A 27,729-nucleotide genomic window follows, 5' to 3' on the forward strand; every position below is an offset into this window, starting at 1 on the left:
AGTTTGTTTAAGCATTTTAATATCTAGCAAAAGTTTTCATACTGAGACTCTCTGACCTTCACTCGTCCACCAGTCAGACAGCTAACCTCTGGCAGACATACTGCATTGTCAGCGTGGGACAACCATTCATTAATACTTTGCTCCATTAACCCCAACATATCTCCTGATGTTAGAAGGATTTCTTCTTGTCAGCAACCTGTTGGTTCTCTGGGTGTGCCTTCTACCTAGAAGTTAACCCTTTCTTCCTCCACAGCTGATACTTGCATGGATTTTTCATTTGGACTGATAATGCCCTGGCATCAGATGTCCATGCTTCTGTCAGCCTCTGGCCAGCTTCCCTGCCAGGTGGAATATTTTGTGTGTTTCTAGTCATACAGCTGGAGACACAAAGAGACATCTTCCTCATCTCCAGCAAAACTAACAATTTCTGCAGATGCATACACTGTATTTAGTTCACTTCAATTCAGGATTATTTATTATATATAGCACCAAATCACAACCAAATTCTTCTTAATGTGTTTTATATGTGAGTTAAAGACCCTACAATATTCTGGAGAAATACCTAACAATAAAGCGACACCCTGTGAGCGAGCACTTTGGAATTTCCCATTTTCCTTATTTGAATGCACCCATGCATGTGTGCTCACACACACACAAACCCACAAACAGTTTTTTTTCTAGGAAGGTTGGGCAGTGCTTTGGTGAGACATCACATCTAAATAAGATACCCTACCGCAAACTGATATAATGTGAGTGGACTCAGTTAATTCAGTCAAATTCCTGAACTATTTCCATAATCCTGGGTTGCAGACAGAAAAAAAAAGATTATTTTTTTTGGGGGGGGGGTCTTTTTTTTAAAAAATGCTCTGGTATTTTGTTGTAAAGCTATTTGGAATCTTTCTCTTGAAAGGTGATAAATAACATATTCCATACTTCCTACAAAATTGCAAATACAAGATTGGATCCAGTTTTTCCATCAGACCTGACTTTATTCTAAGAGGCACAGATATGACAAGGTGCTGAAAACATTCCTCAGAGATTTTGCTCCATACTGACACGATTGTATCACATAGTTTATGCAGATGAGCCAGCTGGACTTCCACGATGACAATATCCTGTTCCACCACATTCCAAAAGTGTGCTAATGAATTAAGATCTTGTGACTATAGAGGCCATTTGAGTACAGTGAACTCAGTAACATGTTGAACCAGTCTGAGTTGATTTGATCTTTGTGACACTGCGTCTTATCCTGCTGGAAGCAGCCTTAAGAAGATGGGTACACTGTGGACATAAAAGTACAGAAATGGTCAGCAGCAGCACTCAGGTAAGCTGTGGCTTTAAATGACACTCAGTTGGCTAGGCCCAAAGTGTGTCAAGAAAATATCCCCCACACCATTACACCACCAACAAAAACCTGAACCACTCATACAAGCAAAGATGGGCTCGTTGGCATTTATGTTGTCTACACTAAATTCTGACCTCACCAAATGTTGCAGCAGAAATCGAGACTCGTCAGACCAGGAAACATTTTTTTCCAATCATGTGTTTTCCGATTTTGGTGAGCTTGTTCAATTCTACCATCACTCCTGTTCTTAGCTGACAGGATGGGAACCCAGTGTAGTTCTGCTGCTGTAGCACATTTGCCACGAGGTTCAATGTCTTGTGCATACACTGGGCGTAACACGTGGTGATTATTTGAGTTACTGTTGCCTTGAGCTCAAAGCAGTCTGGCCAATCTTCTCTGACCTCTGGGATCAACAAGACATTTTTGCTGCTGGATATTTTCAGACTAGTTTCTAAAAACCTAGAAATGGTTTTCTGGGAAAAACACAGTAGATGAAAAGTTTCTGAATACTCAGCCCAGTCCACCTGGAACCACCATCAACAATGCCACGTTCAAAGTCACTTAAATCACCTTTCTTCCTCATTCTGATACTCAGTTTGAACTTCAGCTGGTCACCTTGATAATTTCTACATGTCTAAATATATTTAGTTGCTGCCATTGAGTTGTCAGATTAAATATTTGCATTAATCAGGAACTGAATAGGTGTACCTAATTAAGTGGCTGGTAAGTGTATACATGTGATTTAAGAGACTAACAATAAAACTCTGTCTTGTGTGAAATGATGAACACCAGAATTTTTTATACTCACTAATGTTGTCGATAAATTATTACTAAACAAACCCAATCTGTCTACATCAATTTGATATATAATTGTATTATACTTTATTACATGTTCTGTTTTTTTTAAAATTTTGTTTTTTACTAAACCTTGTTTCACTGATATCAGTTCCAGATACATCTGTCTTATTGCACCCTGCCTTACAAATATGACCTAGCAAATGATCTAATGAAATGATCTAGCAAAGTCAAATTTCAAGTGTTAAACACAAATGATTTCCCCATTAGTTTTCTTTGGGATAAAGGCAAACCCTGTTCAGTGTTTTTCATAACCCCTTATTCTTAGACCTGTGAACACTGGGTGCCTCACAAAAATTATTTCCTTCTCTGTCAAACAGAGAAAGAAACACAGAGCTGAATGTAGTCAAACAAACTTCAGTGCACAGTCTTACGTAACCAAGCGGACTTGATAAAGTAAACCATATCAAACACTGTAAACAAATGTCCAAGTGTGTAAACAAAGTTATCTCCTGTAAGCTGAACTGCTTCGCTCTAAGGAGCCAGTGTGACATCTTGTCATTTAAAGGTGTGGCTTTGTTTGACCTTATGTAAGAGAGTTTACATTTGCGAGGGAATTTAGACTTATGGGAAAATCTGTGGCCTTAAAACACAGTTGTTATTTTTATCAGCCAGCCATCCATCCATCCATCCATCCATCCATCCATCCATCCATCCATCCATCCATCCATCCATCCATCCATCCATTCTTCCACTTGTGAAGTTCAGGGTCCAAGTGGGGGTGGCAACAATATCAAAGACATCAACCAGCTTTTATGGCTCCTCATAAACTATGTTTGTCATTTGTTTGAACAGAGGCTGACCTATAGAGCGGTAAAAGAAACACATCAAGGGGAATGGGATGGTTGTTTGTTCAAGGCACAATGGATACATAAAGACTTTGATCTCATGACGTTGAAATTACCAACGTGAAATCCACAATATCCCTGACAGCTATAGTATTTCTTTATTTATTCGCTGGGAAAAACATGTGCAATCACACATGGACATAGAGTGCGTAAGGCAAAATCAGAGTTTGTAAAAGTCCAGTGATCTTGAAAGTCAATATTTGGTATGGTCACCTTAACTCTTCAACAGAGCCTGAAGTCTCTTAGGCAGCTTTCTTGTCATTTCTTTAAGTCGTTTTGGGAATTGTTCTTCAGGCTTCTTGAAGGTAATTCAAAGCTCTTCTCTGGATGTTAGCTGATTTTTCTTCTGTTCTTGGCTGAGTTGTACATCTCTTGACATCCTCATATTGGAGATGATTTGAACCAAATATTTCACATTTGGAGTCATCCCTCCATAAGACCCGTTACCACCAACTTTCCATCCAGTTTTGTGTAATTTGGAATACCTCAACTTTTTCTCCCTGTTTCCCTTCCTTAAGAATGCGTCTTGAAGGTCACCTTTCCACTAAGACCATTTCTGATGAGACTTTGGTTTTCTCAATTTTGTTTTTCCTTTCTTTTCCTGCCCTGCCCTGTCTGGCAGCTTTTGCAATCAGAATAATGATCTGAATGCACAGTTGTGCCAAACATCTTTGCTTTTACAAGATGAGCTCTATAAATTCTCTATAGGCTCCTCTAGTTGGTATTTTTCTTTTCTTTTGATTTGTTTAATCTGCTTATTTCCATAATTATTATTTCTATTAGTACTCAGTACATGTGTAATTTAACAGTTTCAAAGCTTGGCAGGCAGGAAAGGGGTAAAAGGGACAGAAAGAAAAAACAAAGAAAAAAGTAGTAATACCTGAACGACAGCTAGGGGGCAGTAAAAATAAAGCTACCCATACACAGTATATGCTACCACAATCCTTTCTGTGGCTGCTACACAAATTGTAAAATAAAGTTAGAAATAACGACTTCCGGTTAAAATGCGAGTTATTCTTAATAAAATAAAACCAATTTATTAGTAATAGACGAACGACTGAACAGACTTGAGGCATGAGAGACCGGGGTACTAATATGTGACACTACACTAGTATACTAAATAAAAAAAACGATCGTGTTAAAGACAAAAAAGGCTTCTACACTTTGGAGACTGTGTGAATAAAACAGACTAAACGCAGGTCAAATGTAGGTCACTGCCTAAATTTGTCTCAGAGTGCAAAATAAAAAAATAAAAAAATAAAATAAATAAAATATACAGCACAGTCGCACCTTCATGTAGAAAATGCGTCACACAAAACTACCGATTTTACACAAACGCTATAACTCATCCCCTACGTCTGCAGCTTTGGGGTGTTTTATTTTGAAACGCGCTGACCGGAAGCCCGCGGTTTCCCTCCAAGGCTGTTGGAGCAGAAGCTGGTGGACGGGAAGCAGGAACTAAGACGGGGGAAGTAAGAAGTGTATAATGAGAGCACTGATGTTACGCTCATCGGCCCTCTGTTTGGTGACAGTTTTCGGCACATTTTCCGCTTCTAGCCGCAAAGTTATTGCACAAGCAGCAGCTGTTTCGCACCGGTATTATTTCAGAAAAACGATGCACTATCAAACGGAGCAGAGAGGACACCAGAATTCTCCCGACTACCGGCTTTATTTTAGTAAGTTAATTGCCGCCATTGTGAAAGAAACCATGCCTGTCTTTGCATTAATTGCTGCAGCTGGTTAGCACAGTCACAAGGGTTGGAGTCTGACCGTGTGATAACCATAAGTCGACCTGCAGGTCAAGGTAAACGTTTGACCTTTGAGTTGTGTTTCCTGTCCAAGCGGCTCTTTTACGGCTTTGCTTTCAGTGTCAAAATCCCGCTAATGCTAGCCGTCGTTGTCACGTGTTTTGAAAGTATGCATAAGGAGAAACGAGGAAGAGGTGTGTGTTCCTCGTGGGGTGTACTTCCTGTTTGTTGGTCACGTGGATGCAAGCCATGCAAAACCTCAAGCAAAGCCAAAACAATGGATGCATTTCTATCATCCAGACACATCAGATTAAGTCGAACTGTGTTGTAGATCATGAATTTTCTTTCTCAAAACATAACAACAGGGATGAAACCAGATATAAAACTTTATTCAGGCACAGCCAAGGTGCATTCTTGACCCCCAAACCGCACCCGGGTCGAACTCGGATGTGGAACTGTGTGATTGCAATCTACAGCTGGGCAGGGAACTCCAGTGACAAAAGCCTAACTTAAATAAACAAATCTATAATACATTTAGCTTCCTTAATTACACCACAGTATCCGTAAAATCGTGAACATTATTGTGATAAGAGAGTGCAAGAGAGAAGCTGAGAGACTAAAATAAATTATTCTGGTCCAGATTGTGAATGGCACTAAACCCAAGCCAGCGGAGTGTGGGGAGTTGGGACAGTCCCTTTTGTTCACAGTACAAGGCACTGTTTTCTTGGAGTACTGTATTAAAATGTGTTGTGGTCTCACTGTTAGGGCTTTACTGCTGGATCAGTAAATTACCAGAAAATGTAAAAGTGCCACTTTTTAAATGAAAATGCAAGTATAAATAAACATGAATATTCAAGTTCTAGTGTGCACATGGTAGTAATGAGGAAACCGGACTGGAAACGAATGCATTTTTGCATTTCACAATATTAATTGCTTAAAAAAAAAGTGGGAACTTCAGTCATAATTTTAAAGCAAATTGTGTAACATTTGAATCATCATGTTTCAAGCAGAGGACTGCAGACATGCAGCAACAACATGCACACTGCGGTGCACTAACGTTCTGGCTGCATGCATGGAAATGCACTGTAAAACGTGCACCTGAGAGTGTGTTTGGAATTGAACATTGCTTTGGCATTGTGCATTAGAAAAGTAATTGTTCTTTTCCTGTTACTGTCAGTAACTCTACTTGAATCCACTGCCAAAAACAGGAACTTCTTAAAAATTTGGCCACATTAGAAGGGGTGGACTGATGCCTGTGATTTATGTAGATATTTTATTGTTTAGTCAAATAAAACTTTGTCAGAAGACTGAGCAGTTTAAATTAAAAATGTCTTTTTTTCGACCTGCATAATAATAGTAATAATCAATGAATAGATTAACAGCAATAGTATCTGAAGATTTATTGAGCTGAAACTGAAAAGCTTTCTAGTTTCCTTCATTCTCATTGAGAAAGTGGAGTAATAGTGTACCTAGGACTGGGCAGTATATCAATTAAAATATGTTTTCAAAAGATATTAGCCAACAGTGTCATTAATACTGTTATAGTTTGATGTTGTGTTTTGTAAAGCAGTTCTTCTGGAAAGCAGTGTTTGCAAGGTTTGTGTCTGTCCTCTCTGCACTCTCTGAGTTGTGTAACCTCGTCCCTTGAAGCTTTGTTTTCCTGCACCAGTAATAGCTTAAAGGCTCGACAGTATATATTTGTGTTCTGTTCTGTTGCGTGTGACAACATACACCAAAGTCTGTTGATTTGTGGACACGAGGACAAAACAGGGGTTGCTAGTCTACTTGGTGTGACTTTTTCATTTTCACTAACCGACTGAGGTGGCAGTTAATTAAGACCTTATGTTTTTGGGAGGTAACATAACTGTTTTTGGTCAATGGAATCTGGTGGGACGTTAAAGTTTCACTTCCTTGTGGTGAAGAGCTTCCTAGTCGGAGCTAAAGCAGTGGAAATTTCTGTGCCAGTCAGTTCTCCTTTTTGCTTGAGGTTGTGCTTATTGCGGTCAACTGCAGGTAACACTGACTCATCAGAAACTCATACAACCCCCACTTCAAAAGCCCAAGTAAACAGTCACTGTCTGAGTGAAATACTTATGATTTTAAACACCAGGAACAAATGACACCCCAGTTTCTTTGAAATATGAACTATGACATCATTGTCATTATCATGATTTTTTTCTTTGTATTTTATGCTGATCAGTCTGTTTAAGAAAAACTGTTGTGTGACATCTCTCATGATGTTTGTGTGGAAAGTGATATATATATAGATATCCATTCACCCCAAAAAATAACAAGATTTAAGTTTTTGTTCCCTACACTAAACAGATTGTAAAATATGTGTTAAGAGTAAAATGTTTATGCACAGAAGTACTTTGCTACCTTTTAATTTGTTTTTGTTTTTTTGTTTGTTTTTTAGAAACCTCAGATGGGAAATACATTTCGCCATTCCACGATATTCCACTAATAGCAGAGACAGAACAGGTAAGGGTTAGATAGCAAAGGTTTGTTTTCACTTGAATCTAATATTGTAACCATTTTTAATTTTTAATTTTTAAGGCAAATGATGTACCTGCTAAAAAGTCCAAGAAGAGTGAGAGTGAGGTAAAGTTCGATTAAGTGTTTCAGGTCACTTCTACCACCTAAAACAATCAGGATAATGTATTTGGCTTTCTTGGTTTCTCTCAGGTGCTCTACAACATGGTGGTGGAGGTACCAAGATGGTCAAATGCTAAAATGGAGGTAAGAATAGATAAAGTACAGTCATCTACATACATGCTACAGGTAAGGTATCATACATTACATTGTACTATACCCTATGACAACTGCTGTTGCACTGGCAAAAATGCTTATGATGCACAGTCATCTGTTTTTAAGAAATCGTAGTCATGGTTTTGTTTATAAGTCAGATAGCATAACGACAACTGGAAGATACTTTATTTATCTTTAGATAAGCATTTGATGTGGCTTTTCGAGTTGTAACTGACTTACAAAACTAAATGTAACTCACCACAAGGAACTTTATACCTCATTTAAAATGTAATGGAATGAGTTGCTACCCACTTCTGAAGTTAGAATAGCAGTGCCCTGAAGCTGTTTTCATTTAGCTAGCTAGCTAAGCATGAAAGTGAAGTTTGGGGAGTTCCTGACATTTATGATGCGAAAGTTATTTACCTCGTTTCTTCAGCTGGGCTTCAACAGTGGAAAAACAACAAACACGTACATAAAAACACACACCTTCATAATTGCTTCAATTCCCAGATTGCGATAAAGGAACCGCTGAATCCGATCAAGCAGGATGAAAAGAAAGGAAAGCTCCGATATGTTGCCAACATATTTCCCCATAAAGGTTACATTTGGAATTATGGGGCACTTCCACAGGTGAGGAAAGCACAGTATGAGATGCATTAAGCCTTCTTCTTCTTCTTTTTCATCATATCTATTTCAAAATAACAGTACTGCAGTTCATTTGTATTTAAATATATTCCAATAATTATGTTTTACAAATACCTGCATGATTGTTTTCTTACATGCTTGAACTGAAGACATGGGAAGACCCAGGCCAGAAAGACAAAGAAACCAACTGCTGTGGTGACAATGACCCCATTGACGTTTGTGACATAGGCACCCAAGTAATACAACTTGAAACTATACATTGATTTTATTAGGGACATTTTATTAGGTACCCCTTTCTAGGATTGCTAGCAAGTCATATCTAATGAATCATGAGTCTTAGGTATTTGTGTTAACAGTTAGGTGAACAGGTGCACCTAATGAAGTGGTCAGTGAGTGTATATACATGTGCAATTTATGTTGTATTGCTTTTTATTAATTGATGATTTATTATGTGTTTTTTGGTTCTTCAGGTGTGCTCTACTGGTCAGGTGATCCAAGTAAAAGTGCTTGGCATCTTGGCCATGATTGATGAAGGAGAAATGGACTGGAAGGTCATAGCTATCAATGCTGAAGACCCTGATGCCAAAAATCTAAATAGTGAGTGTTTTAAACTGATGAAAGGTCAAGAACTGGTAACATGTAATTAATTTAACATACGTTAGTGATTGTTAGTAATTATTTTACAGTTTCATGGCAGCAGAAAGATTAACAATGATTTTGAATCTGCATTAAAGTGATCTGCTCTCTACCCTGATTCAAAAATACCATTTCATTTTCATCTGCTTATTCTATACAAGAAAATGAAGCACATGTAGAGCTGTTTAAGGTTAGCTGTGCAGCCAGTATGCACTACTTGTCAGATTTGCATTTGCCCACGTACCAGGAGCGAGATATTAATGTACCTGGCCATTTCAGATTCAGTTGATTGTTTATCCAACACAGACATCATGGGAGAAAAGTAGACTTGCACTCTGTAGTTAAAACACTTGGCAAAGTCTGTACCCTGTGGAGTTTTTGCTGTAAACATTGTTGTGTTTATATTCAACGTGTCTTTTCCAAAACACACTGTACCCTAGCCAGCATGTTTAATGCATTTCTTAACCTCATACAACATGTTCTAAATATTTTTAACCCTGCATTCATTTTAACTTGAATCCTGTTGTTGTATTAGTGTTGTATAGCTGCATTCTGTCATAAATTATAATCTTAGAAACTGTAAATTTTCTCACTAAATATTTGCTGCACAATTTAGTACCCAAATTCATGTTATTGAATGTGTTTTCTGCAGGTATAGAGGATGTCCGCAAGAACCGACCCGGTCATTTAGAGGCCACTGTTGAGTGGTTTAGGAAATATAAGGTGCCGGATGGAAAGCCTGAAAATAAATTTGGATTCAATGGGGAGTTCAAAGACAAGGTACGTACTACCTTTGTAACAATGATATGACATGACAGTCTGCTACTAGTTGCAGTCCATGTAGTTAGCGAAAGAGGCAGCAAAAAGCAAAATAGTCTCCATCTCTGTTGATAGGACTTTGCAGTTGAGATCATTAAGTCCACCCACGAGCACTGGAGGGCACTAGTACAGAAGCAAAAAAATACTGGAGGAATTGACTGGTAAGTTAGTTGAAGACAAAACTCCTGCTTTATGTGTTTGCATATGATGTAAAGGTGTAACTGGCTATGAAAGTATAATGAGCACTACTCTTTGCTTTTTTCTTCAGCAAAAACACGTTATGTTGTGATAGCCCTTTCAGATGTACCACTGATGAGGCCAGAGAAGTAGTCCAGTCGGTAAGAACTTCACTAGCTCTTGTTTCACACTATTGGTAGCCATTGCAGCAGTAAGATATAAAGCCACACGATGAGTAAATGTGATAAGTTTATTTTTATATTTTCATTCTCCAGGCTCCTGCATTTGGCAGCGCACATCCTGTGTCTCCAGAGGGTAAGTTTAAAAAGAAATTACTTGGATTTATTAATATATTTCTAGCTACATAAATGAATCGATAAATAAATAAAAGTGAGAAAGAAGAACATATTCCAAGAATCATACTTGGATTTCCACACAAGGAAATTGCTTTGCAACAGTTGTTCAATTTAAAAAAAAAAAAAAAAAGATTAACTATTATGATATACATTGTAAAGAATTTTTTGCCATTCTTAACCTCTTCTTGCACAGTGGACAAGTGGCATTTTGTCTGACGCTCCCAAAACAGCATGGATACAGTCAAAACATCTGAACACCTAATGAGGGATTCTTCTGCATTCTTATTTTGTATGGAGCCATTTCAAAGAGAGCCATCCACGCTCTATTATTTGTTGAATAAAAGAAACACACAAACTAAAGAATTGTGCTGAAGTATCAGACTTGAAGTCGAATCTGATTTATGGTGCCACAATTGGCATGTGTTTGAATTTTTTTGCTAGTATGCCAATTATCATTTGTCATGGGGGAAAAAAAGACTCCTTTTTTATGATTGTGAATTATGCTGTATTTATATTCAAGGACTGTTGTGGCCGTGTCTAGTTTATATTTATATAGTCCTCTAATTTCCTGTACAACTGTAATTGTTCTTGCAGATACAGCACCACACACTTTGTATGTAACAAGTAAACGTTTGGATAAATTAAAAGGAAAATCTTAAACATTATGTGTGTTTTATAAGTTTACATGGTAAATTTCAACTTGTGGATAAAACAGAATTTAAATATTGGGATTAACTTGGAAGTAACAAATAAAAGTGCTTTAAATAAATATAAATTTTATTTAAAAAAACACCCACATATCAGCAACATCAGGAATGATATAATAAACAGCTTTCAAATAAACTGCATTCAGTACATTACAATACTTACAGTATTAATACCCATCCTCAATTTGATTTTCTTTTTTCTTTTGTAGCATACCAAACTTCAAGAGAACTAGGGAAGCTTTAAAAAAGTAAAATTACAGGCAAAAAGTTGCACTTTTTTTTTTTTTATAGCTTTTAGTGTCTAACTGCAAAAAGACCAAGTGTGTATGAACTGCTGGCTTAACCTTTGAGATGAGCATACTAGCTAAGCCCAGAAAATCATTCAAGTAATGTTGACTCACTCAGAATCACTCTGAAGCATCTTCAAGTATGGCTATGCTTTTTAACCCGCTATTTCTTACTACACCTTGGCTCTCTCAACAACGACCTGCTACTGTAGCTGGGTACTGTACAATGAAATTTAACATTTTTATATGATTATTTTTACAGAACAGATTAAAAAAAAACTAGAACTACTGACTGAACTATGGTGATACTATAACTGTAACCATTGCAGCGACAGTGAGTGTAATATTTACAAAAAACTTTCTGGATTATCTAACCAAAATCATTTTATTAACTCGGAAAAGGGTCTTAAAGGAAGAGCTATGGTAGAATTGACAAACAAAAAGAACCAACATGAACATTGAAGAATGAGTTTTACTCCTGAAATACAAATTCTTGGTATGTACATTGTGACATAATTTATTTTTTTTTAACACATAAACAATCTGTTTAAATAAAACGTTTTGAAATTCTGCATTACATTTTTTTTTTCCTGAAAAAGAAATGAAGTGCTTTAAGAAAATGAATATGGAAAAGTGGGGTGAGTTGTTGCTTTAGCGTGACTGTCATTAATTTAATTACATTAATTAAATCAAATAGAATGGGAAGAAGTCATTGTACAGTTGCTTAGTGGTTATAAATAAATGTATACACAGGCACAAAGATGTGCAACTATTGTAATCACTGCTCTGGTCTTGCTTCGTAACATAAGCAAAAAATTGCTTTTTTTTTCTTTTTTAAAGTCAATATCGTTCCCTTTAGTCAGTTCAGTGCATATATGTTCAGATTACTATTACCTCCATTCTCCTTGCTAAAATATACGTACAAAACTGCAGGAAAGTGTATTTTTCCACACAAAATAATTTTGTGTGAAATATAACAAACAAGAACCATATTGGGATTCAGGATGCAATGGCAAGTCCCTGAATATGAAAAAAACAACATTAATACAGGCAATGCAGATGTACACAAAATTAGTTGAAAATGTCCCTGATTTTTGCAGTAATATTAAAGATTCAAGTTCAAGTAATACTTTCTTGCAGATTCATAAGAAAGTAAGAAATGAACTTTTATGCCTTTTGGTGGCCTGAATTTTAAGTGTGATCAACATTTTGAAAATAATAAACGAATAAAGAAAGAAAAAGATGTTATAATCCTATTGCCAAATGTTTGAGGTATATGACAGGTTTGTACTGTACACTATTTAAAAGCCTTCTCACCTCCCAAAGAGTCTCACATTTTATGTTTCTAGTAGGTTGAGTAGCACCTTATGAATAGATTCATTTGAAACCCAAAGAAATACAGTGAAACAGGCTGTTAGCATTCTTTGCAACAAAAAATCTCTAACAGGAATTCCAAAAGGAATATTAATTTACTGTACAAATCTCACCTGTTTATCTTACAGTTAGATTACAATAAGTAAAGACCACACAGCAAGCCAGCTGCCCTCTGAAACTGACACTGAGCTTACCCTGTATCATGTTTCTCAGTGTTTGAAAAGCACATTTACTAAGCACCACAGGAAAATCTACATGTAATATTCACAATCACCAGGTGTGTTCAATTAACCTGTTGTAAGGAACGTTAAAAAAAATCATTGATAAACAAAGGAACCCTGGAAAAAGAACCAGAACAACTGAGATCTTTTTCTCTCTCTTTTTTTTTTTTCTTTCCAAAAATGCACCATAAAAGAATGGCTCAATTTACAGTAAAAATGACATAGGAAAGTGAAAGAAGCACCAGCAAATGATAAAACTCTTAAAATTTTTGCATGGACACCTTTACGGATTGTTCATACAACCCCCAAGTCCTTACAAATTCATGAATGTCACAATGTGTTGCTTAGAAATGACATGCTGTCAATGCAGACATATGCTTTTACCAGATCTTATAATTTAAAGGTACTACCAAAACTTTTTTCAGCTTCAACTATCATTACCAAATGTGTTTTAAAAAACACTAGCTTTTCAAAAAGCATTTTGTATATTGGCATGATATTTCCGGTGTCCCACTGACATTTATCTGTGCAGTTAGTGTGAAGGCATTTGAATTAAAATAAAAGATAATAAGCATAATTTTTTAGCACCGTGAATGTTGTCATTTACAAAAAGTCAGTGTTTTATGCCAAGATTACATCTCCAAAAAACTTTGAAAGAAAAATAAAAACCACCAAAAATTAAACACTCTTTACAGCTAAAATAGATCCGTGTGTATCAGAGTAAAAGCACCAGAGAGTTTGTATCTTGCAAAAGTTACCAAAGAAGAATAAATACAACCTTTGTAGGGTAAACGGGTAAAGCTTGATTGTTAAAGAGGTGAAAGGTGATTTGTAGCTCATCTAATCACAGGTTCCTTTTACAACACAAGGATGATGGGAGGGCATTGGTGCCTGTGGTCTTGTTTGTCATAGCACCTTCAAGACTCTACTTAATGAGTGTTTTCTACGCAAGCTGGCTGTAAGGCCCTGTAACCTTGGTGAAGGCGTACGGAGATGTACTGACATACGTGTTTGTTGTGCATGACAAAGATCCCTCCATTAGTGCCTTGATATAACGTTTGTAAGGAGGCTCCCCTGTGGTCTCTGATGACTCTAGATGCTCACGTTTAGGCCCCTTTTTGCTGCTCTTGCTAGGAGTCCCCTCACCGCCATTCCTCTCAGCTTCTTCTTCTTTCTCTCTAGCCTTTTCTGCCATCTTTGCTTCCCACAGTGCCAAACCATGCTTGGCTTCATTCAAATTTTTGTGCTGGTAGAACACTAAGGAAATACGGGTTGGGTGGGTGCGATCTGGATTTTTAAGGGGCGTTGTCGCATGGAGCTCCCGTTTTGCACACTCAATAAGGACAGAGCCATGACTAGGTGCCACAGCCACTCCACCAATATCAGGGTCTAAGAAATTGTGCTCGTTGTCTGACCACAGCTCTGGCTTTTGCGGCGTGGTGGGTGTCTGTGGTGTTCCAGGCTCCAGCTTGATACTGGAACCCATGAGGCTTCCATTTGGCAACCCTAACCCTGACTGTGTTTCAGGGTTTAAACACATACTGCCAGACTGAGCAGAAAGCATTTGTGGGCCAGGCATACCCATCTCTGCTTTGATTTGCAAATGGAAAGGATCTTGGCCTGGGTGCAGCATTTGAGGGTTCTGGGGCAGATATGGATTTGGGCATTCTCCAAAACGATTGCCTTTGCTCATAGCAGTTGTGTAATCTACGCCTGCATGGGCTGAGGATGCTCTTGAGAGGGGATCCATAAACCGGGGATCTGAGACGCTGTTAGGAGTATAAGGTCCATAAGGTCGCATGGGAGGAACTGGTCTAATGCTGCTGGCATTATAACCATTGACCTGTAAGCCTGGCTCACCATATCTGGGTGGGTAATTGACCTCATAACGCCGTACACCATACTGCTGCTCTGAGTAAAGTGCTGGCCGCTGTTGTCGATACATGTCTAAGTGCTTTGGGTTTGGGGGATAATATGGATTGTAGTTGTCAAAGGGAATTCCTCCATTACATTGGTAACTTAGGTATGGACGATTGGATGCATTCATGTATGAGTTTGTTGCATGGAGTGGGGAAGGATAAGGGCTGGAAGATGATGGCTGATGGGGATATATGCTGCCTGGCTTTGAAGTGCTTGGAAAAGACCCATTATGGTTGGGAAACCTGGAGAAAGCAGCATTTGTTGAGCCAGGATAAGGAGGCAGAATGCTCTGGTGGTGTTGCTGCTGCTGATGGACCCCTAGGGGGTGTTGTGGCTGACATGACTGACGGGTTGCTCCTACAGCACCTGGATTAAGTCCTGGAAAACAAAATCCATTGCGTCACCTTTTGTAAAATCATTATTTGTGGGTCTTTTGGTGTTCAATTTAGTGTTCCAACAATATGTTGCTACAAAGAAAAAACGTGTTTAACGCTTTCCCCCACAAAGACACATTTGACAACCTACACTGTACCATTAATGACAAGTTATATATCTACTTAAATCAATAAAGATGTAATGTTTTATTTATTTTTTTTAGAATACATTTCATGTTTTTCCAACGATAAAACCTATCCAACCTATACGGCCCTGGTAAGCTGTATAGGCATAGAGCACCCTTACTAACGTCTGATGCACAACTCATTTTGTTCTGGAAGCAAGCCTGAAATAAAACAGAAACCACTCAGTCCAGGGAAACAAGGGATACCCCAGTAGGCGTCCAAGGGGGAACAAGTTAAGGTGTAATCTATGAAATGAAAATAATTTGTTACCCTACCTGCCATTGGATTGCTCTGAGTAGAATTCTCAAAAGTGCCAGCTTTTGATTTGGCCTTCTCTCCTTTATCATTGGAGCTTTCCAGCATGGCATTCTTGTTGGCAGCTGCTTTCTTAGCATCCAGCTTTTTTTGTCGGCAAGATTTAGCAGGCTCTGCAAGCATGCGCACCTGGCGGCGGAAAACACTGAGAACTTGGATAGCCCCTGACTTTATTTTTTCTTGTTGACCTTCCTCACTTCCAAATTCATCAGTGTTGGAAGCCTTATAAAGAGGTAAGACATGAAGCTGCTCATCCTCTGGAATCTTTCCAATCTCTCTGTTATCCTCCCTCGTTAATGTACACACCTGAAAAAAAAATGAAATACTATCTGAATTAAATGCCTTTTGTTGGGGTGTAGCAGCGATAACCTAACATAAATAACCTGTTATTTATATATCCGCCATATCTGAAGTTTTGCTTTGATGAGTTGTTGTGGCAGAGTAGCTTGACGTGCAGGTTGAATTTATGCAAATAAATTCAACCTGCATTTTTCTAAAGTACTTAGAAAAATGTGTTTCCTTTTTTTATCCTTACCACAGTGCTGCCACCCTGCATGTTGTGGAGGTCTCTATGAGCATGGGCACAGAAATCCATACAAGCAGTAACCCCAGAGAAAGGACGGCCATCCTTGAGCCCAAGACGGCAATCCAAAGCCCTATGTTCATGTTCCACCTGCGTTCAGGGACAAAAAGAAGTTAATTTAAATAAGCTGCCTAAGAGTTTGTGAAGGCACAACAAAGTGATAAGCCAACATAAGGTGTTCTACCAGGGTAGCATAAATCACTTATGACAATTCTTCAAAACTGTGTGCACGAAGACCATTTTTACAGTTCCTTTATTTTATGTTTTGATATAGACCACAGGATTCCCCTCGGATTTTCCATGGGTGTTCAACTAGGGTGAGATCAGCTGACTGTAAAAGTATAATATATGGTGCACATCATTTTACATTTAGTGATTTCTCTTACCCTATAAATGAGGACATTTTCATGATAGAAGAAATGACACCATCAAGATAGAAATGTTCCATCATAGGATAAAGATCTTTACTCGTAAGTTATGCAGTTGCAGTATAGCAGAGCCACTGGATACACTCCGTCTGTAGCTCAAGTATTCAGGCCTGTACAGGCTGTCTAATGGAAACACATGCACTAATATGCAGATGGATAATTTCTCTAACTTGATCACTTTTTTTGAGTGGTTTATGCTACTATATTTCTCTCTGCGTAACTGTTTATACTTAGAGTCTGCTTCCTACTTTGCCATTCTCCATTCACTGAGGAAGAGTTGCTCTTCTTTTTTTCATTATATCTTTTACTAAAGAAGTTGCATCACAGTCAGTATTGTTTTAATTAAGCAGTCAGTCATTTTTTTTAGTAATTTAGTATTTGATGATTTTAGTGATTAGTGATTTTTTTTTTATGATTTAGGCTTCTATGATCTGTGCATCAACAGAGAATGCACTGACTTAGATATTTTTCCTTTGTTCCATTGATCTAGCATTTTCATACATGCCAGAGAACAAGACTGAATCTTGGCTGCTTCGTATAATATACAACTTTTCTGTAAGAAAGGTCCATAAAAATTTGGACAAGGACACAGGTTTTCTTTGCCTCTGTACGCCACAAACATTGATGTTAAATCAAACAATCTAGATGTGATTAAAGAGTTGACTTTAGGCTGTCGTTGAAAGCAACAGATTTTATATATATATTAAAAAAAATGTAGTTGGGCTTTTTTTCTTACTTTTGAGCTTTAGAGAATAAAGCACTGTACCAAAATGGCTGTAATTTTGAAAAGGTTGCAGTATAACTTTTAAGAAACTCCTGGAATTAAAGCGGGAAGCCTTCACATCTTGATTCTTTGATTTAAAATCTGTGGTGGACAAAATTGTAAAATTCTCCAAATACTTCCCTGTTTGCAATTTGCATTAGTCACATATAAATATATGTGCAGTATGTAAATGTTACTTAGTTTAGGTTTGACCAGGTAATAAGAAACTGTATTTTAATTTTTTATTTTAGTTTAAAAAAGAAAGAAAGAAAAATATGTCCAGATATTCACCTGGTTTCCATAAGCTTCAGGTGCCATAGTTTTATACAAGGGAGCCAATAAAGTTGCCAAATTTTGAAAGTTGCTCTCCACTCTCTCTTCCTGAATGGAAAAATGTAAGCCATTAAGATGAATAGCATGTCAGCTTAATCAAGGTAAATACAATGTGAATAATATTTTAAACTTCAAAAAGTACCTCCTTCACATCATCTCCAAGTAACTTGAATTTTCTTGGGACCTTGCTCCGGGCAAACTTGCAGCCATTGTAGTACATGCTCCAGGAACAGCCAAAGGAGAATGATGCTCCACAGGCTTCAGGATCTAATCCCTGGCATGCACATGTCCTCCTGCAAGGGCAGAGCAAAAATTAGGACTGTGATAGTCAAAATGATAATCTCATGATCAAAGGGGGAACTGGACTTGAAGCAAAAAACCAAAAAGTAATGAACAGAAATACATAAAAGGAAAGGCATTAACTATATTTTCCATGCACGCAAAAAAACAAACTGAAAACTGTTTGGTTTGGAGAATGGTAGAATATTTTGGCACTGGCAAGGAGATCCTTAAGATACAGTTTTTATATTATATAAATATGTGATAGCAAATATTAGATAAAGTCCGAGTGGCTAAATGTGATTTACACAGTGCTGTCACTTACTCCTCATTGAGAGCACAGCGTCTCTGGGTGAGGGTTCCATGTTTTGTTAGAGTTTCACTTAGCTCGAGGTAGAGGCGGTCAGCTAGACTTGGCAGAATCCCTTCCCAAACTAGAATTACAACAATGATGCAGGTTGTTGCACATCTGTGGCCAGGGCGTTCACGCACCAAAACCAATAGCTTTTCTTCTACACCGGATCGACGAATCACCTGAAATGATGAAACGTATGGGAATATATGCACACAAAGATATTTAAGGGAAGTCTCAGGGGGAGTATACAAAAATTATTTGTACCCATTTGGCTATGGGGCATCCTTGTGTACTTTTTCCTTCCTTCCCGGTGTATATTACTTTCTCAATTCTGATGGCGCGCCCTGTTAGGCCAGACCTTTAAAGCAGAATAAAAGCAATTAAATTAACACAGGTAAAACTGTACATTGTAGCTATGTAACAGTCATATTATTCCACTTCAGATTTTTTGTTAACCTTTTTTCCATCATTTCCCGTATGCCAGCAATGCTTGGTGCTGCCCCCAAGTGAGTGTAGTATGGGCCTTCATCCTTCTCACTGATTTGTTCTAGGCATAAAGCAAAACATATTAATATATACAATACAACTGGTCCATCCTGTTTTAGGCTGAACTTAAGAGACTTACCAACACAGTGGCAGGATGCAATGTCATACTGTGTTTTCATTGGGGTGTCTAAAAGATTCTTTATAGGGGTATTCAATAGCTTCACAGGAGAATCCATAAAACTTTGGAGAAGTTGTTCCTTCTTAGGGGTGGAATCAGGTGTTTTTTTAAGAACTTCAGTGGATGAGGCAAGTGCTGATGATTCTACTCCATTCACATCAGTTTTGGTTGACAGGATTGTGACAGGCCCAGAAGATTCTACTTTGACTTTATTCAATGCATTGATGACAATGGATTTTTTCTCAAACACAGGTGAAAGCTGGTATTGCCTCAGGCTTTGTTCCATAGAGGCTATGATACTTCCCTGCTTCTTACTTTGCTCACACAGGGATTGTTGGTTTTCCTGCTTAATTTGTATTCTACCTGCCTCTCGCATGTGTATCTGATGCTCCTGGTTCTGGAAGCCAGATATTTCAAATCTGGGCCCATTTTCCATTTTCACAGCTCTCGGGATATGTTTAGGGTCACTAGAGTTCTGAGGGGTTTGAGGAGAGCCCTGGCGTTCCTGCTTTTGTAACAGGTGCATACGTAGGGCTGCATGCCTCTGAAAGTCTACGTGGGGACCTGCCGGTCCCAGAGGTAGTTGAGGTCCCCTTTGGAACTGAGTGCAAGATGTCTTCAGCTGCTGTTCAGCTTTGGGATACATTTGTTTTGTGACCTGTTGGCTTAAAGCACCTTGTGGTAAATGAGGTTGTGACTGTGTAGAGTTTGGAGGAAAGTCCACGTGGTTGGGCTGGTGGCAGTGGCTTTTAGGCTGCTGTGGTTGAAATTGCTTGAGGTTAGTGCTGCCTGAGTTTGGAGGATACTGCCTTTGATGTTGTGGCATCTCTACTGTGTTAATATTACTAAATGTTGCATGGTCATTTTGCGGGACATGTTGGTTGCTGGATTGAGCAGGACCATTTCCAAAAGGCTGATTGGATTGAAGCAGCTGCTGACCTGGCTGAGGCTGACTGTGAGGTCTGTAACCGGGAGACTTTAGTTGCTGCGCTTCGAATTGTGGTGGCTGGGACATTGGCCGTTGGAGCTGACAGTGCTGTTGTTGCTGTGTTGCCAAAAACCCAGGTGACAGGATTTCCTGGAGGTCATTGTCCTCACATAAGCGCTCTGACTGCATCTGGGAGTGGCAGCGACTGTCAACTTGTTGATTTTGAGTGAGTTTTTGCTGCTCTGGCATTTTCTGGGCTAGAGGCTGCTGGATTTGAGCTCCTTCAGAATTTGATTGCTGCCACTCAGAGGCAGTGTTGTGCTGGGCTGAAGCACAATGAGTTTGCATTGGCAGATAATCCTGCTGTTTCTTCTGGAAGTTAGACCCCTGGCTGCCATCAGAGAAAACTCCCTGTGTCTGAAATCTTTGCGTTGGGTTTGGCTCAAACATCTGGCCATGAACCGGGGGGTTAGCTGTCTGCTGTTCTGACATAGACTTAATAGAGAAGTTCCTCCACATATCCTGCTCTTGTGCCTGAGATGATGGGCCACTTGTTGGTGGCTGTTGGGAATGTGAAGATTTCAGTTCTCTCCAACCTCTCTGGTTAGGGGTAGAACAAGATAAGTTGGCTCTCTGCTGAGACATGTTTTCCATCCCGTTTTCCATACCAGTGTGGTGTAACTGTTGGAGTCTGGATCCCATGGGTCCGTGACTCTCAGCTCTAAGTGGGTTTACAGCATTTTCTTGAAAGTCCTGGGGTTGAATCCCATAGTGCCGATCCCTATCAGTGCCATGCTGCATAGGCTGACTAGACGTGTTTTCCTCACTTTGCCCCTGTTTCTGTGTGCCAGAACTGGGAAAGGACTCGTATTCTGCCTCTGCTGACTGTAGGGAACTATTGCAGTTTGGAAAGGAACTGCCATTAAACTCCTGGTGGGCTTTTACATATATGCCTTGATGACGTGTGCCATCCTGGTAACACTGTGCACCATTTGGATGCTGTTGCGGGATTTTGGCATTATTTGTAGACAGGATCATGCCTGACAGCTGTCCCAGAGCCAGTTCCTCACCAGAATAAGATGGTGTTGACTGCTGATGTTGTTGTGTCTGCTGGTGGTCTGCTCCAAAATTATTGGAGTATCCATTTAGTACATAGTTGACAGAGTTATAATTGTTGCCTCCTTCAGTATTTCCAGATGCCTGAGCCTGCTGTTGCTGTGAGCCAGGCATCTGTGCTGAATTGGGCAATCCTGAGGTCATAGGGGGAAGTTGAGCACCTTCACTGGACAGTTTATCAGGCAGTGAATCATTGACAGCATCTAATTGTGACCCAGATGTTTGTGGTGCAATTGAGACTTGCTCAGCATAATACTGAGACAAAGTCTTCTCTAACAAATCACCTGGGGTGCTTTCTATGGTTGAGGGAGATGATACAGCACCATTTGGAACTTGTTTATTTCGTGGCACACAGAAAATATCTCCGTTACGAAAATTGCAGTTCCTGCTATCGAACTTAATCTCTGATGTTTGGGAATTGCATCCAAATTCATTTGTTGTAGTCAGTTCAGGAAACTTGTCCAATAAATCCGAACTTATGTCATCTTTTCCTTTAATCTCAGAATCTATTTTTGTTTTCTTGGACTGATGGACCAATACGGACTGTTCAGTAAGTGCATGCTTTAACTCTCCATTCATCAGTTCTCCATTCATGATGTAGGATCCTTGATCCAACAACCCTTGTTCTGAAGCAGGGTTGTTGCAGTTCTCCCTGTGCCTTTTTAAAGTGTTGGCATCAGTGCTGGGTTTATAATGGTTCCAGTTTTTATCCCCAGTGATCTGCAGAGAATTTCCCTCTGAAAACTGGCCTCCATTCTGGAGTTTATGAGGGATGTTGTGAGATGTGCCAAATTGCTCTAATATCAGACTTTCTTCCTTCTCATGTCTCTTCTCTTCTGTTTCCATCTGGCCTGCTCAGAGTCCATACACAAGGCTGCCCTCTGTCCGTCCTGAAAGACAGGAAGGAAATAGCTATTGAATTGATTTAAATATAAACATATTTTTTTAAATAAGATTTTTTGTTTTTTGCAAACAGTCATAAAATTATTGTGTTAAAATGATTAGTCCTCAGCAAAATTTGATTGTGCACCTATCCATTAGAAATACAGGTCAGGGTTAGGTCAGGGATGTGTCAACAGTTGTAATGCACTGTGAAAGCAAATGTGTCCATGCTAATACTAAAAGGACAAAAATGGCTCGGTGGTGTAGAGCAGTGTTCCCCAATCTTTTTTGCACCACGGACTGGTGTAATGTCAGACAATATTTTCATGGACCGGCCTTTAAGGTGTCGCGGATAAATACAACAAAATAAAATGATACGACCAAGACAAAAACTTTGGTATTTTGTAAATATAATAATAAACGCGAATTCACTGTGTAAGTGTGTAACTTTATTAGCAGTTTCCTCTTGAAATGTGCCAACAACTTTGAGAATAACATCCTCCTCTCTGCCCCTTAATGCTCTCTGGTCGCTATGGTAACGCATAAATATTTCTTTCAAAATAAGACACACAACTACAACATGGGAAAAGAGTTAACGATAAAAACCCTGAAAACCATAAATTTCACACCCGAGCCACAACTCTCGTGGCCCGGTACCAAATGATTCACGGACCGGTACCGGTCCATGGCCCGGGGGTTGGGGACCACTGGTGTAGAGATAGTGTAATGTGCATTTGCCCTATATATAGTTCCATACCTTTTATTTCTGCATCCTAAACAAATGAGGGAAAATTTATTTACCCAAGAGCACCAGATTGACTTTTTAAGTGTAGCCTCATTATTATGTTTTTGTGTAAACCTCTCCATCATTATACTGTAAAAATATACAATATGTCTGTTCATTTCAGTCCTTTAACACCAACCAGAGTTATTTAAATATTTTAACGACTCACATTTACACTGCTAACAAACACTTAGTGTTACTAAGTACTCTTAAAGTAGAGGCCTATTTTTGAATATAGCACATGGTGTATGTATTTATGCTGGATACTGAATGTTTATCAGATGACAGCAGAACCTTTCACCTCCCTCTTTTAGACTGTGAGCTAAATTTTTGAACTGATCATGTCAACACAAGTGTCTTGAAAGTACTTGATCAGTTGTTCTGTGACATTTTAAGTGCAGGCTTGCCTATTAATGCACGCCTATCAGCCTGTAAGCTCTCTTTCTAGTCATTGTTTGTACTTTTGTTGCCATGTCTCGGATCAACTGCAGGCTTTTCATGGTGCTTTAACAGCCTGTTAAATTACAATAGTCCAGTCTACAAGTAACAAATGCATTAACTAATTTTTCAGTATCACTTTCAGTATGTTTCTCATTTCAGTTTCTAGTTGTGAAGATAAGAGATATTTGTTTATTGTAAGCAGTAAAGGATAAATCCTGGTCAAGATTCCTGTCAGTGTTGGTGAAAACCAGGATGATGCCATCCAGTCTATGTATCCCTTTAGACACCATGTTTGTAAAATCCATCCATCCATCCATTCGCTTCCGCTTATCCTTTTCAGGGTCGCGGGGGGCGCTGGAGCCTATCCCAGCTGTCATAGGGCGAGAGGCGGGGTACGCCCTGGACAGGTCGCCAGTCTGTCGCAGGGCCAACACACAGGGACAGACAACCATTTGCACTCACATTCACTCGCACATTTACACCTAGTGGCAATTTGGATTATCCAATTAACCTATCCCCACAAGCTGCATGTCTTTGGACAGTGGGAGGAAGCCGGAGTACCCGGAGAGAACCCACGCAAACACGGGGAGAACATGCAAACGCCACACAGAAAGACCCCGGCCTGATGAACTCAGGACCTTCTTGCTGTGCGGCAACAGTGCTAACCACCGTGCCACCGTGCTGCCCTTTGTAAAATGTTTATGTTAAATACAATCACAGTTCAGTTCCAATAGACAGGCAGTCAAAATTTTGTACTTTTCTAAGTTTAATTTAAATTCTAGAGATATAAGTATAATATAATATTAATATATCAAGAATATGAAGTAGAGGGTTTAGCAGGAAGCAAAAGTGATTCGAGCTGAACATTGATTTTTGTCTGCTGCTCTTAATTATTAATGCATGTCACATCTACAGCATCTGCAAAACCATTGCAGTGCACAGGTACAATGAACTGCAGTCTAATCCATCATAATTATTAGAAACTCTTTTGCAGATGCCAAAGGAATTTTTTGCTGATGAGCACCAAGAGGGGCCCTAATTCAGTATTAAAGTAAAATTGGATAAAGGAGAATAACCGAAGTGATCGATGACTGACACCCAGTTGTCTTTTTCTGAATATCTACAATGCTAGTTGCCAATGCCTGGTGTGAGACAATATCTTCAACAGGACAGCACCGATCTAATGAAGTTAAAATTGTTATAGATTTTCATGACTTAGAAATGTAAACTATTCACATACAACATATAAACACATAATACACTTAAAATAAGTAAATGTCACAACAGATGCCAGTTGCTGTGGCTATCTTAAAATGTTATAATAACACCATACTAACATAATTGTATCCAGCTTTAGATTCACACAAAAGCAGTCTTGTTATTGTAAACCAACTATGAGGTTCACTATAGGTATTGACTGATGTCTGGGGAAGCAGGAAAGGAAAAAATGCTACATAGAAGAGGTACTATAATTATACTCCATCACTGGGCACAATTATAACATCTGGAACCTGTTAGAGCTACAGAACAGCTGTTGTCATTCAAAGAACTTATGTCCACAGCTTTATAAACTTTGAAGCTCATTAAATTTAGAAGGAAAACCTCTGTCGTTCACATAAACACATGCAAGGCTCAGTAATTTAGGTAAATATCTTAAATTTGTGTCATTTTAGTAAAATATTTAATATATCCAATCACACATAATGACACTCTGTCTGGTGTATATTCTTTGAAGGCTTTAAAATCGAGTTCCTGCAGTAACAGCTTAAGAAAAAAAAATGTGACTAGCTTTTTTAAAAGTTCCTAAATTCATAAATAGTTAAAAACTAAATAGATCAAGAATGAAGAAAAAAAAATTACACTTGTAGCATTTGTGGCCCACTCACTTGGACCAAGATAATAGGAAACTGCCAGGCCAAGCTTAGTCTGGAGAAGCTGGTTATCATAATGGTCTTCTATCAATCACTCTTCCAAGACATTAGCAGCCCTCCAGACCGCCAAATTTAGAGCGTTAAACCTCCTACTAACAAGCAATGCTATTACAAGGTTCCTAAAAGATTCCACTGTTGTCACAACAGAGCTGCCAGTGGCTGGTTAGCAGGTGGAAAGGGGAAGCAACACACTAAAAGCAAAAAAAGCTCCCGGCACAGCTAGGGAGATGAACCTCAAAAGTGTCTTTTTGACAACTTTGATTATTTTATGTATAATTTTTTGAAGATGTTTTAGAATTTGATTGAAATTTATGTTTGCCATTTTGCAAGGTTCAACACCCAGTCGACAGTTTAAAAAAAAAGAAAAAGAAAGAAAGAAGGAAACGAAACAACTGAAATCACAAGCTTTTGCCACTTATGTACCACTAGTGAAACAATAAGTGATTTAAATTGCACACCTTTATGAGCAATCAATATCATGAATTTTATAATGGCTATACTGAAATACGCAACTCCAAAGTAGAAACTTCCGTGTGTTATATTGAAATGAATCTGTGGTCAGTGAGATAAATCTTACAAAGCCTTTGACCCTTGAACTTGTGATCTCCAGTTAACTCACTTGGATGAATGTGGTTATGAATTGATCTGTTAACATCACATTGATGTTAACAGGGAAATTTACAAGCAGAATAAGAGAACCGGCAAAAATCTTTGACAACACAATTGCAGCAGTTATTGTGAGGTAAAACTGCTAGCAAAACGATGGACTATTCTAGCATGCTAACATGTCACAGAAGAATATCTAGAAGAAAACTGCTTGGCCAAGTGAGTTTATTGAGAAAGTTTTGTCCAACTGGCAGTTTTAATACTGTGGTTGACAGAGTTTATCATCATAAATAAACCGAAGTACTGAAAAAAAAATATTAGTAATGAAAGATGTACTGACTCTTGTTATATTAAGTTCCTACTGTGGGATTTGTTTTTTTTTTTCCTACTGGTCTATGACTAAGACAGAATGCTTTCTATAAAAATAACTCTAATCAGAAATGACACTGAACCCATTTAGGATTATGTCATAGGTATTAAAACCAAAGTATCGTTATTTTGACAAATGAGGACAGTAAGAGCAATAAACTTGGCTGTTTATGATGAATGACAGTAGGTCTCTGCATCTGGAAGGTATTTTCATTTATGCAGCATTTCAATTTTCTCATCCATAGCAGCTCATCTGCTAATCTTAAAAATTCTTGTTTGGACCTGCACAGTTTCTGTTTTTTACTGCGCAGTTTGCTACAAAAACAAAACAAGACTCAAAAGATGAGAGATGATAATAATCTTTGAAAAGTACTTGGAGTACTGCATAAAGTTACTGCCTACTTAACAGTCTCTGTTTGAATGAGTAACAATGTAACACTGTTCCTTTAAAAAAAAAAAAAAAAACCCAAAAAAGTATTTCTCCCTGGATTTGTACTTAAATTACTATTGCACAGGTATTTTTAACGTTTTTAAATAAAAATCATATTTTAAAACTTGATTCTAAAAGATGTCTCTGTGAGGCAGACAAATGACGGGAACCTCCTGACCCCTTGTGACTACTACTTTGTTTTTCTGGGTCTCACAACAGTCTGTAAATCAGTGACAAAGTCAGGAGTTCAGCACTGGCTCAAAGCCGCTTACAGTGCGGCTCTATTCCTGCGGGACAATCCAGGGTTTACAACCGACCAAATTGAGCCAAGCAGCTTGTCACAGTAGGATACACCCACACTGGTAACAAAAAAATCTTTGCAAACCCAGAACAAAGCCAGAGATCCCAGCTGTGTGTGCGTCTATCTTTCGTACAAACATAAAAAAAACACACATAACATCCATGCAAAGTTGTAGATCCTGCTTCTCCTGAGTGCTTTAGCAGATTTGAAGTGTTGGCTTCATCCTGTTAACTATTTGTTAGATGTGATTTATGGAAAGATCTATTTTTGGTCCGGACGTAGAGCACTAAACTAAGCTGAGGCATAGCGTTGCGGTGGCTTTAGTGTGGATGCCTGCTGGGAGTTATAATGCTTTGATCTATTTTGGTTTTCTTTCTTATAGCTAATGTCCACCAGGGAATGAGCACTCTGTTTCAGTTTATGATATGACTCAGCTTACATGGCTGGAACTGAATACCCAACAGACCTTTGTTGTGCCTCAGAAGTCATTTTCTTTGTCTCTATTTGCTGATGTTTGGTTTCTTTTCGTCTGCCACAGCCTTACCTCTGCCCTGTAATTACACTTCAGGTTCATCTTTACTCATGTCTGCCATTCATCTGCTCCCTGCCATCGAACTAGTACAGTTAAGAACAGCCATTGTACATAGTTATTACCTATGCAACTATGCATTTGCCGCCATTAATAGATGGCAAGTTGTAAAGTGCTTTGAAGCCTATGGACAAGAGTGGACTTATGGACACAGTGGGACTAGTGTTGCAAAACAATGGACGCAGTTTACACAAGAGGGTGGCTGTTAATGCACAGTTGGAGTGGAGCCTTATCAGTAGCCTGAACAATCAATATTTTTCTTTAAAAAATATAGGGTTTTGGTTTGCTAAGGAGAGTGTAATTTTACTGTGTCAGTCAACATGACAAATGATCTCTCTTTTTTTGCATTCAATTATGTGTGTAGGGGATATGCAGTCTGTAACACA

General features: G+C 38.6%; 2 protein-coding genes across 2 annotated transcripts in view; one reads left to right on the forward strand and one right to left on the reverse strand.

Annotated features, from left to right (window-relative positions):
- The first annotated feature begins 4,446 nt into the window (after positions 1-4,446).
- On the forward strand, positions 4,447-10,837 carry ppa2 (inorganic pyrophosphatase 2). Its single transcript, XM_003452234.5, has 12 exons — positions 4,447-4,724; positions 7,213-7,277; positions 7,353-7,397; positions 7,482-7,535; positions 8,055-8,174; positions 8,339-8,425; positions 8,660-8,786; positions 9,478-9,605; positions 9,720-9,805; positions 9,913-9,982; positions 10,097-10,136; positions 10,371-10,837. Exons 1-12 carry the CDS (start codon positions 4,535-4,537, stop codon positions 10,391-10,393), a joined length of 1,035 nt encoding a protein of 344 aa, XP_003452282.1. The 5' UTR covers positions 4,447-4,534; the 3' UTR covers positions 10,394-10,837.
- Positions 10,838-11,184: 347 nt separating this feature from the next.
- The window catches only part of tet2 (tet methylcytosine dioxygenase 2), a 29,432-nt gene continuing 12,887 nt past the window's right edge, over positions 11,185-27,729 (reverse strand). Inside the window, exons 2-10 of the mRNA XM_005457001.3 lie at positions 18,928-21,900; positions 18,759-18,849; positions 18,567-18,660; positions 18,273-18,481; positions 17,811-17,961; positions 17,627-17,716; positions 16,097-16,234; positions 15,522-15,867; positions 11,185-15,064 (exon numbers count right to left, since the gene is read on the reverse strand). Coding sequence (XP_005457058.1) covers positions 13,710-15,064; positions 15,522-15,867; positions 16,097-16,234; positions 17,627-17,716; positions 17,811-17,961; positions 18,273-18,481; positions 18,567-18,660; positions 18,759-18,849; positions 18,928-21,856 — 5,403 coding nt within the window. The 5' untranslated portion in view covers positions 21,857-21,900 and the 3' untranslated portion in view covers positions 11,185-13,709. The remainder of the gene's footprint in view (positions 15,065-15,521; positions 15,868-16,096; positions 16,235-17,626; positions 17,717-17,810; positions 17,962-18,272; positions 18,482-18,566; positions 18,661-18,758; positions 18,850-18,927; positions 21,901-27,729) is intronic.

Source organism: Oreochromis niloticus, linkage group LG6 (assembly GCF_001858045.2).
Source record: "Oreochromis niloticus isolate F11D_XX linkage group LG6, O_niloticus_UMD_NMBU, whole genome shotgun sequence".
NCBI lineage: Eukaryota > Metazoa > Chordata > Actinopteri > Cichliformes > Cichlidae > Oreochromis > Oreochromis niloticus.

Bases quoted from the DNA above. Each gene is read 5' to 3' on its own strand.
- ppa2 (XM_003452234.5), top strand. From the start codon at position 4,535: ATGAGAGCACTGATGTTACGCTCATCGGCCCTCTGTTTGGTGACAGTT. The intron at 8,175-8,338 runs GTGAGGAAAGCA...CTTGAACTGAAG, and splicing joins ATTATGGGGCACTTCCACAG to ACATGGGAAGACCCAGGCCA. The intron at 9,983-10,096 runs GTAAGAACTTCA...TTCATTCTCCAG, and splicing joins CCAGAGAAGTAGTCCAGTCG to GCTCCTGCATTTGGCAGCGC.